Below are 12,500 nucleotides of genomic sequence, written 5' to 3'. Positions count from 1 at the left end.
ATGATATCTTTATACGATCTGCCCAACAGGTGGATTAATATTAGGACAAATGTAAAAATGTTGACCTATTAAGGTAGCAGTGAAAGACAGTAGAAACATGTAGAAAGACTTCTATCACTATTACATAGTTTGGGCACATTTTAAGGCGACATCAAGTATTCCTTTTTAATCACGACGTAGATGTAAATCTTTTCTGTGTCCATAAGAGTTCCATGAATCAACGTGGCTGGTGATTATTGAATTATTTGTTAATTAATATTAGTACGTTCTGTTCTTTAATGAGAAGCAATCAGTAGTGTATCTAAAGCTTCTCTATAATAGCGAACTTTCGTTTCTCAATCTCGCACACACACAATCATTTTGATAGAATGCAAAAAGAAATCTGATCAAATCTGATCAAATCTAAAAGAATCTGATAGAATGCAAAATGAACAGTTAAAATTAAGCCCTTAGGACACAAACTCGCTTTAATCACATTTCCATTATATCTGTGCTTGCAACGGTGTATAAAGGCAATTTCAATTAAAACTTAGTCTTGTGTGTTTTTACCATATCAATTTACATAACATTCTATATACGTAAGCCAATTTGCAGTCTTCCAAATGACTATATCCAATCTCACTAGTCACACCAATTTTATTCATATTCATATTGTATTTATGTGCTAATGCAAAACAAAATTAGCTGCAAACAACACTAGATCAAATTGCTAATACAGGGTGATTTAAATAAATGAGCTTCAAATCACATGCATGGAAAAGTCCAGTACATATTAGCATATAGGTTACATGATTTTTTACCTTCTGGCTAAACAACGGTTTGTTTTTTTCATATCTGTTCTATTTATTTAGATACGAATTATATTTTTACAATTTAGTTGATACTGTATTTGCAGTAAATTTTGTAACGATGTCCTTAAGGTTAAAACGCATGGATCTAAAATGAGCCTGTTTACCTGTATACTCTGATACTGCAGAAATATATATATATATATATAAATGTGCAATATTATCTATGTGCAATATGTCCAGTGTAACCACTACTCTTTTTATACATTTTTATTTTTTGTATATACCGTATATTATATTATGTCTTTATTTTTTATTCTTTTTATATATTTTTGCTGCTGTAACAGAGAAATTTCCCCGTTGTGGGATGAATAAAGGTATATCTTATTTTATCTTATCTTATATATGTTAACTTACACTGTTATTACATAGTGAAAATTTAACATAACTGAAAAATTGTAATATTACAGTCTGTTAGTAAATTATGATTTTTTTAATTATTTAAAGATGTATCTAACCTCCAAATTTCTTAATCTATAACAAGTTTCATTACATAACAAAGAAGCTAAATATGAACATCTTTACTGAGAATACAAATACGCCATATATATATATATATGTTACAAAATCTATTGGAAAGTATTTAAAAAAACTCTTAAAAAATAATTAAAATGAAGTTAATAAAAAAAATGTAGATAAACAGATAACTCAATTAACGCTAGTCACATAGTTTACTGATTAACGCCATAAGCACTTAACAACCAGAGCAAAAGGAACCATTTTACAAAAAAAAACACAGCAAAATGGAAACGTCTATTTTCTGATTAAACACAATAGTAGGTGACCACAAGACAAGTGTAATTAATTAATAATAACAATAATAATAGTAAGAAACTTGACGTACATTACTTACACACACACTTTAGCATGTTAGTATTAATATGATGTATGTCTAGTGGTAAAGCTGAGGGGAAGCTATATGAGCAAACTAGCTTTAAAAACACGTCGATAACACGCAGATAACGTCTAAACTAATGACTAGGGCTTGAGGATAGGATTCCAGTTCCTAAAATACGTGGGGTAAATGTGAAACCCGGGTTTTTAGACGCAAAGCTAAAGGAAGAAAATCCTCCCGGTTTAATCAGTCAGGTAAACGCCTCAGCGGCCTGCTCACGCGCCTGCTCACGCGCAGTTTAACGGTCTCAGTTTCAAAATATAACCGACTCATTATGACGTAGCAGCCTCGCGCCGTTTTAAATCCGAACCTGGACTAAATAAAGCCTTTAGCGACGCCGAGTGAAAACAAACCTCCTGCTTTAAGCTACTAGCATCGGATGTAAACACTGTAGCACATGACGACATCTGGCTTAACGCTGGACAGAAAAACGAGCTTTGAGGCCACGCTAAACCTGAGCAGAAGAAGAAAAGGCCCGAGGAGCTGGTGAGGAAACACAGGCTTTGGAGCTCCGACATTTTAGTAGCTCCATCATTCGTGTCTTTATGGTGTAGGAGTCGTGAGGAACATCTCACCACAGCTAGGTTTCCACACACAGTACACACAAACAGACCTCCTTTAGTCTCCCGATTCTTACATTAATAACTGACCGGTGACGTGTTGAGACGATTATTCACAATGTTCACTTCAAAATCCACAATACGTTGAGTTTGGTGGTGGTGGTGAGTAGGAGGAGGGGAGGAGGAGGAGGGGTAGGGTGGAACAGTCTTGTTTGTACCCTGTGTAAAGCCCTGAAGGTGTCCCTGGGGGTCTAATTGTGAAATGCTTTTACAAGTACAACCGTAACACCAAGACAGACCTGCCCTTGTGTACTTCAGAACATCACACGAACCGTAGAAACTGACAGGTCAGATGTACAGGTGAGTGTAAAAGCGCTGATGGACTCACCTGGTGGACAAAGACGTCTAACGGAGGGTCCACTGGACGCCCCTCGCTCTGGGTCATCGATATAAATCCAAATCCCATGCGCACATTAAACCATTTGCAGTAGCCGGATCCAGCCAGGACCTGCCCCGGGCTCCGCTCCTCCTGCCCCGGGCACTTGGCGGCGTCGCCGCGCGGCCCTCCTGCGTAGTAAAGACGGAAACAACCCCGGTGAGATCGTCGGTAATTAAGCACTGAGATCCAGCAATGTGGAGATGTGTTTGCTTCATTACAACACACACACAGACACATACAGCAGATTCGCGACGTGTGTGGTCAAAAAAAAAAAATGGAAATTCCCATTTTTACTCCAAACAAGGTGTCCGGTGAGGTGAATACATCAGATCTAATCCAATCTAATCACGTTAAGGTGCGCGCATGCACAAGCCAGGAACCATCAGTCAGAATCAGAGGTTTTTAAACCTCATGATCAAACCCACGCCTGCTGATGCGATTGCTCAATTTCACTGCTTCACCACAACTAACTTTGTTTTTTTCCTTCTCACGTCCACGTGCATACCGTAATTCGCGTGGGGGGTGAGGTGAGATGGGCAGGTGTGCGTGTGATTAAGCCCCATACCCACTGATCACCTTCACGCATCTTATTACTCGAGCAAAAACCGCTCTCAATCGCGCGTGTGATCACACGACGTAAACAAACCCGCGCGGAGCTCGTGCACAAACAAGCAAGTTCGGCGCTGAACTAAAACTACGGACACGCGCTGTCGTGCCTGCGCGAGCCAAGTGAAAATAAAAAAGCGTGTAACATTTGCGTTCTTTTGTTAATTATTACAACCATGAAAAGAAGTACAAGAAGAAACAGAATCAGGGTAAACCTTCGGCCATGTTTCCCCGCGCGCGGACCCTCTATGTTCCAGCGAAGTTCCTCCGATGGGGAAAAAAAACACGTTTCCTTTGCAAAACGGGGCGATCGAGGGCGATATTGTTGGTGGTGATGATGATGATGGCGGCGGTGGTGATGAAGATGGTGATGAAGATGATGCGCGTCACCGTGGATCCGACATTGCGATTTTCGAGCGCGAGCTCGCATGGTACAGCGTGCTTCGCCTCTTTTGATGTTTGCTCGTCTCTCTCTCTCTCTCTCTCTCTCTCTCTCTCTCTCTCCCTTTCTTTCTGACTGGCTCCTGATTGGCTCCTGCCCTAGCACACGTGACTTGGGCTCCGTCCAAATCACCAAAAACACACACTACCGTACTAAATCGTTTAGTACCTGTGGTGAGTGTTTATAACGTGCTGTGCATTACGGTAGAAAGGGGTTTTCACTTCTGGAGTTAAGAGCTGTTTATTTGTTTGTTTGTTTGTTTATAATAATTGTAAATAGATATTCAGTTGTAGTAAACACTTCAAAAATCACGTTCATCATAAGTAGATACGTTATATAGTATCCTAACAATATATAATATATTATACAGTATCCTAAAATCCTAGCATTAAACCCCTGTCATAACTTCACTACAATTTCAGTGCAAATATGTGAAATACACCAAATGTGTCTTTATCACACGCCAAAGCAAGTCGCTTTTACTTTCCCTAAGCCTCCTTTCTTCAGATGTTAATCTAAATGGTCGGCTTGTAACACTTAACAGCCTATAACGGGAATAAAGTGAGACAGCATGCAGCTTTACCAGCTGTTAAACACTGCTGTTTAAAATAAATAAATAAATAAAAAAGAATAAACACCTTAAAATCTGTTGGTAGGCTAATTTTAGCAACTAAAAGAGACAGAGCTTGTATCAGCATGGGAATAATACTAAAACCACATGGAAATCATTTGGACCACAGAATCCATATTCATTATCTCAATGTCAAACAAACAAACAAACAAACAAAAAACCATTAGAGACTTTTAAGGGGACAAGAAGACTAAGGTAATAAATAGTGTTGATACCTTTTTATTCATGAAAGATTACTTAGTGAAAGATTTGCTCGTGTCATCGATTGCACACACTTTAGCTTGCTGCTGTAGTCTCTGAATTTCCGTCTGGGATTAATAAAGTGTTTTATCTATCTATCTATCTATCTATCTATCTATCTATCTATCTATCTATCTATCTATCTATCCTTTGTACCTTTGCTCTGTAAATTTTCTAACTTTAATCAGATGATTTGATAATTAATAGTTATATTAAAGCTACACTCACCTTTTTGTAGGTAAGTCAGGCCACATACTAAAATTCTACATCTGTATCTCTCTTGACCAGGGATTTTACTAACTCCTTGTTTTTCTTGCTTTTTGTCAGATAAGGATCCTTTAAATCTTTAAATAATTTCCTGTTTTTGTTCTACAGTTGCAATGTTTTGTTTTTTTGTTGTTTTTTTTTTTGCTTAGTCATGAGAACGTGTTTTTGCCATGTTATGAAATATCAGCACATATTTTGCAAGTCACAAGCAAGCTGTTCTTCTTCTCCTTCTCCTTCTTACTTGACTCAGAGGGGTTTGAAGCCACTTTAGAAGAGTGAATCAACAACAACCCCCACTTTACATCAGTCTCTCTCTCTCTCTCTCTCTCTCTCTCTCTCTCTCTCTCTCGCTCGCTCTCTCTCTGTAACAAACTCAGGAATTTCACTACCCCCCGCCCCTAGATGCAGTGGGCGTCCCAAACCGACCACCATGTGAAAGTTCTGTATATGTCGGGTGTGCGCTTCTGATTTTGTCGGGTTGGGGTGGGTGGGTGTTTGAGTGTTGGTGCGTGGTAGGGGGTTGTAGGGGGGTGGTCGTTACTCAGGTCACTTCAGGTTTCCGGCTGTGCTTCCCATTCACCTCCATCATTTACTGAAAGACTTCAAAGCTAATTAGAATATCTGTCTTGTAGAAAGCTGAGCTCAAAAGTGTGTGCACAACCTTACAAAATATTTATTTAAAGCCCAACTAATTTATTTTAATGAAATATATATAAAAAACTTTGTCTTCTTAGAAATAAAGTACATTTCTTTATCGTTGGTGCAGTACAAAGTGTATACATAATAATTAAAAAAGAAAAAAATACACAAAAGACACAACAGAAGAGAAGCAACTACACCAGTGAGAAGGAAAAGTAAACATGGTATTTTATTTCAGAGAGCTTGTGGTTTCATCTTTGGGAAATCAAGTGTATTCATAACAATCAAAAAGTCAAAGAATTATTTTCTTCCACAATTAAACCTTAAAGAGCAGAAACTTGGAGCGACTTTGACATTCAGCTTTATACTTTAGAATCATTTATTAATGGAAATTCATCCTATTTCCAGACACACACAAAACCTCTCAGTAATATATTTAGTTTTAATATAAATGAGGTGACCGCATTAAGGGGACTTGTTTTGTACCTGCAGTGTTTATCTCTTCACCTATAAAATAAATGATCACAGGTAAATGATACACACTAAAAGTGTAAAAAAGACACCTCCTCGACCGTACAGATGGTACCTTCAGTTCTGAGAGTGTGTAGTGTTTTGTTGTTTTTTTTTCCTGTCTGTCTGTGGAAAAGATATTTAGAGGAATATTTGAAGAATATTTACCAGCTAAATGTTAACTATCTGAAGAAGCTTTGGAAAAACTCTTTTTCTAAAACTTTCACTTTACCTTCAATAGAATAAAAAAAGAGCCTTCTATTGAAATCAATGCCATATTAAAAATCACTATTAAATCTGTGACAAAAAATTTCATTTGATCTGCAGTTTCTTTGGGGAAATTTCAAGTATTAGCTTCATATCTGAAAGACCAAGAGGCAAAACCTTTCTCTTGATTTCTCTGAACATCGTATTCGATTGTTGCCTTTTTAAATCACGATTTTGATTTAATTTTTAACTTCTTTAATCGCTCTGTCTGTCTACTCGAAGCTACACAGATGACTGGCTTACATATAGAGCTTTCCATGTTGTGTTTAGACAGTTACGGCAAATGTTTCCATCAGAGTTCTGTGTGACGAAGATTACGTATGAAATGAATTCAATTAAAATTAAACTGAATTTAATATAATATATTTACAGTCAGAGTCAGCGTACTAGCAAGATAATCTTAAACATTTCAGAAAAAAAGGTTTGGATAAGGTGAAAATTCACAAAATCACCAACTATACTGTGATACCAGGTAATTATTTTTTAATTCTCAAAAGGAGAATTAATGATATCTTGATCAATTATGCAGCACCTTATGCTGCACAGACCTAATGCAGTTATTTCAATTTCATTTTATAACAATTACAAACTGTGATTCCATCTTACAATTTTGTGCTGAATCGTTCAAATTGCTAACATTTTGTAGAGTTGTTTATTTTTATCGTTAGACAATAAATTTTAACACAAATAATCGAACACTAATTACGATTAATAAATCAGTAAACATTAGGTTGTTTTTAACTTTTTTAAAGCAACAGTTTTCTAAATGTTTGTCGAAGTCTTCGAGTATCATGACGTGATAGTTTAACCGTATCGCCCACATTTGGGATAGCTTTTCATTAATTGATTAAGCTATAGTGAAAATGTAAAATTGAATGTTGTGCAATTTAATTTTATGAAACTTTTCAAGAAATATGAATCCAAAATTCTTCTAATAATTATGTACATCGGCATACACGAGTTACAACTCATATTTGTTTTGTTTTTTTATATTAAACTATCAAAGCATCAAGTGATTAAAAGTATTTTGTTGCTTTGCTTTATTATCTGCGTAAATACATTGCAGCGCTTTATATTCAGTCATAAGTGTGTTTGAATGTGTAGTGAAACCAAGATTAGCTCAAAAAAAATAAAGAAAGCCATGCAGGTTATACAGCATGGAAAAAGTAAATCATACACATATATATATATATATATATATATATATAAATATATTTGTATTATATTTGTGATGTAGAATAAAAACTTTAAGAATTCAAGAGAACTTCTGTCCTGAAACATCATCTTTATATATTTACATTCATGTAAATATGTTAATATTGATGTTTATATTTATATCATTTAAAAATATATAAATATGTTTATGATTGATAAACAGTTCAGATCTACTGGATTGATGAAAGACGAGGTAGAGGTAAGAATTGGACAAACAGTTAATTAATCATTAGTTAAGACTTATTAATGTATTATAATTTATTACAACTGATATGTAAATGCAATTCTTTTCCAACAAAGATTACATGTTGCTAAAAATGTTTGCATTTTTGCATTGCATTTGTCAGTAAAGAAAGTATTTTCCATAACAGAGCACCAGCTCATTTCTTCAGGTAACTGCATACATTGTCCCTGAGATTACTGACGACATTTTAGGATAAAAAGTAACGAGCTGTCACACCAAATACTGACTTTTTACACATTACAGCATATGTGCTTGTGATTTTGCTCATTTCTGTCTTTAACTGTGGGGTTTAAATAATTTGTACTAAACTTACAGATGATATTATCATCATAAATTTTGTATCTTATTAATGGCTGAATGACTTATGATTTATGAACTGTTAGGAATCAAAAATACACAAAGTATAATATAAATAATAATGACTAATATATTTTTTATAGATGTAATAATAATAATAATAATATTAATAATAAACAGAAGAAAAATGTATTAGTTGTATTTTATATGTGTATAGATATATATATATATATATATATATATATATATATATGTATATATATATATATATATACATATAAAATAAATACAGCTTTTCCTGATTTCTATTTATCTAACTTTATCTATTTATCTAATTTATCTGATTTCTATTTATCTAATAGCTTTAGAATATTAGCATTTCTTACACATACACATGTATTTACACACATGTTAAACATTTGCTTGCTATAAAATTTTATGGACTAAGTTTTATTGCAGTTAAACCTGTGACACGCCCGCGTCTCAGTACATGGACGCTAACTTTCTACAGGTTTATTCCTTGAGAAATGCAGCCTTAAAAAACACAAACACACGCCAGTGCCTTGATGTTTCCCCTCCATACTTCCGCGTTACGTCACCACGCCTACGCGGGGCAAACGTTACCATAGTTACCATACGTGGCGTTCTATTTTTAGATACTTCGCTAGCGCGCTGTGTGTGTGTGAGTGTGTGTGTGTGTGTGAGTGAGTGAGTGTGTGTGTGTGAGTGTGTGATTTCTTAAGATTCTGTATTCTAGATAAAGGCTATAAGTCTCTTATCTGTAACCTCTGATCACTGTGTTTATTGTTTACATTTTTATTTTATTTATGTTTATTTATACTACGGACAAAACTGTTAATGAATTTCTTTTTGCTCATTAAATGAAAAAAAAAAAAACATTATTTGTCAACAAATACAGACCTGACCTGCAGAAGTCTTGATTCCAATCTCATATAGTTTAGATTGTTTTTAAACCCACTACAGCATCACCAGGTACAGCAGAAAGTTATACAGTACTGCAGAAAACTCTTTGTTTTTATAGCTGTATAATTATATCTGTGTGTGTGTGTGTGTGTGTGTGTGTGTGTGTGTGTGTGTGTGTGTGTGTATATATATATAACTGTATATAACTGTATATATAACTGTATATATAACGACACACAGATGCTACAGATGTTAATAATCCGTCATAAAAAAACAGATATCCAGTTAAATCAGCTCTATAGGATAAGAAGAGAAACCATTATGTAACCAAGCACAATAAATATATAGTAAATATATTACATTAAATACATTAAATATACGTTTCACCTTAATAAAAATAACGGTTAAATAAGTTGCAATTCTCTCTCTCTGTCTCTCTCTGTCTTTCTGTCTGTCTCTCTCTGTTTCTCTCTCTCTGTCTCCCTCTATCTCGCTCTCTGTCCCTCTCTCTCTCTCTCTCTCTCTCTCTCTCTCTCTCTCTCTGTCTCCCTCTCTCTGTCTGTCTCTCTCTCTCTCTCTCTCTCTCTCTCTGTCTGTCTCTCTCTCTCTTTCTCTCTCTGTCTCTCTATCGAATTAAAATGAGATTTAATAGGATTATTTCGACTCCTGCTTTTGTTCACGTCATGATTATTACAAGATAAACCAGCACGTATTAAATGACTACAATGAAATTAAGACCAATGGAATCTAAGCCTGGCTGAAAAGGCTTTGCATTCAAGGACACACAAAATGCATTTGTCCTTTTCTGCTAATACATTCTATACAATCAAAATTGTGTGTGTTTGTGTTTTACCTGTTTTCTCTTAACACGTGCTTGAAGTTTGCAGTAATTAATAACACCGTTATATTTTTACACGTTTTTTTTTTTTTTTAATATTTATTTTCTCCAGTAAATTCTTGATTTAATCACTCGGTGTGAATTTACACAATTGTATTTATTCCAATCAAACCTACCTGCTGAATTAACACCTCACATCCGGTCATGAATCAGGCGTGTAAGTGTTTATATGTGTAAATGGAGCACGGATGAAGATGGTCGGTTTGTGGTTCTCGGATTAAAGTAGTTTCCTAAACATCACAAAATCACTTAAGCGCTCAACTCTATGGTTTAAACGCCTCAGGTCGGCTATTAAATGCCATCCGATGATGTTCTAAATCAATAATTCATATGTGACTCAGAGTCGGATGTCGCTCAGGTTGATGAGGATTTTGGAGCAGACTGAAGAGGTTTGAGCTCTAACAACCCCCGAGGCTAATTTCACCCCCACTCAGGACCTGAAGAATCCCACAAACACCCCCAGTACAGCTTCCCTTCCTCCCTCCCTTTCTCTTTTTATGGGTTTTTTCCTTCTTGCAGGTTTGGTTTGGTTTGGTTTGGTTTTGTCTTTCTAGTTAAATCTACCGAAATTCCCCGCAATTTCTCCAAACATTCTTAAAGAAGTCAATTTAAACCTCAGGGATTTATCTGTTATTACTCTGTAGTGATAAAGTAATAGACTGAACTGGAATAACACGAGGATCTGATCAGGTTTCTTCTATTTAATAAGAAATGTCTATATTACAGCCTGCTTTAAAACAAATATATTTCATTCAGTAAAATACAAAATGTTAAGATTTCTCCTGTGTGTTAGTTTCTTTTGTTTGTTGCATTTTAACCTACAGCTTTCTCTTACAGGTTATTTATACAAGATCATTATTAAAAATATTCTTTTTTTTTTTAAATGACGGAATAATATTTATTTTAGTTAAACGATAGTTTGTTTGTTTTTGTTTTTGTTTTTGTCGTTGTTCTTGTTCAGTATTTATGCCATTGTTCTGAACTATACAAACATTCTAAGAATAAATTATTTTATTTACTTTAATTAATCGACTGCTATTCGCGATCCACATTAAACCGAATTAAGAACACAATATAGATGGTTTAGAAATATCATGAAAAAAGTTTTTCATTTGTGTTTATAATTCAATACAGAAATAAAAACGGAAGTTTTATACCCCACTTGGGTTTCTAAATCACAAAATGTCGCATTAAAAAAAGTGATATTTAAAATAAGTTGCCATAGTTACCGTGGACGGCTCCTGTTTCGGTGCATTGTTCAGACCGGTAGAACCCGAGACCCGACGGCGCGGTTGTGACGTAGGCGGAAGTGGAAGGAACGCGGTGGTAACCATGGCGACGGTTCACAGCGTGCAATGAGGGTTAGTTACCTGCGCGGTGTCATTAAACGGAACGCGGGGCAATTCCTCCTCTGGATACACATTTACTTTATAATCCGTATGCTAAGGATTACTCATGGACTTAATTAGCAGGCTACACCTTGTTAAGAGGGACGTTTGTTACTATGGAAACCAAACCGGAAATCGGAAAGGTTACTACAGTGCAATAAAACCTCACCTGTGATTATTGAACCTGCGGTGTGTCCTACATGAGCATCATACATCAAATCTGTTTGTTATCTGTGCAGGAACGAGGAGTGAGAGAAACCTTACTGATGTTACAGAATATCAACAAACAAGCTAAAGGAGAATGAAGCAGAGAGAGAAAGTTATATCTACATTAACCTCAACATGCTTTTTATTTCCTCATATTATTATTCATAAGCTCTTTATCCTGGTCTGGAGTCCATCCTGGGGACATTGGGCACGAGGTGAGAATCCACCCTGGTTAGGGTTTAAACACACTCGTTCACACGTAGGGGAATTCAGCATCCTTCGGTTCACGTACAGACTTGGTTTCAGGAACTAAGAGGAACCGGAGAACCCCAAGGAAGCATGTAGAGAGCTCGACTCGTATTCGCTTCAAGGGACATAAGAAATCGAAATCAGCTTAGAGCCCCCAGACCACCAGATGAACACAAAAGCACATTTCTCCCTGATTTGGTGAAAAGGTTTATGTATCAGGCAGCCACAGGGGGCCTCCATGAGACGTGAAAAGAACACAGTTTAAGTAACTGAAACTCACAAAGCAGCAACTATGAAGTGTTCATATCCATCAGAAGCAGAAAAGCACAATAAATACAGTGTCTACAATCAAAACTATGAACGCACACCTCCGTCATGGGGATGTAGTGAGCATGAGAAGGGAATTCTGGAAGAGATGATAGATTTTAGTAAATTTAAAAAGAAATGAACTGTGCAGAGATGTTTGGTGTGGATGAGGTACAACTCATCAGTGTGTCAGGTTTGTGTTCAATAGTGCAGGAAGAGAGATCATACAGACGCTTTGATGAATACCTGCATGGAACTGACAGGCTGTTGGACTATTTCTGGTGTGCATTGATTCCAAGTCCTGAACTCGTTTCATGCCAAACCCTTAATGAAGGTCTTCAAATGTCAAAAGACTTCCGAGACTCACCTGAAAGAGAGTGAACGGCCATGACGTGTGAATCCTCATAGGATATAAATTTAGACGTGAT

General features: G+C 35.9%; 1 protein-coding gene across 1 annotated transcript in view; it reads right to left on the bottom strand.

The window, feature by feature from the left end:
• The window catches only part of lin28b (lin-28 homolog B (C. elegans)), a 15,076-nt gene extending 11,277 nt beyond the window's left edge, over nucleotides 1-3,799 (bottom strand). Inside the window, exons 1-2 of the mRNA XM_060883755.1 lie at nucleotides 3,564-3,799; nucleotides 2,692-2,870 (exon numbers count right to left, since the gene is read on the bottom strand). Coding sequence (XP_060739738.1) covers nucleotides 2,692-2,870; nucleotides 3,564-3,573 — 189 coding nt within the window. The 5' untranslated portion in view covers nucleotides 3,574-3,799. The remainder of the gene's footprint in view (nucleotides 1-2,691; nucleotides 2,871-3,563) is intronic.
• Between the last annotated feature and the right edge of the window lie 8,701 nt (nucleotides 3,800-12,500).

This window comes from Tachysurus vachellii, chromosome 12 (genome assembly GCF_030014155.1).
Source record: "Tachysurus vachellii isolate PV-2020 chromosome 12, HZAU_Pvac_v1, whole genome shotgun sequence".
NCBI lineage: Eukaryota > Metazoa > Chordata > Actinopteri > Siluriformes > Bagridae > Tachysurus > Tachysurus vachellii.
The sequence above is the reverse complement of the archived record's forward strand: the minus strand, read 5'-3'. Positions and strand labels throughout refer to the sequence as shown.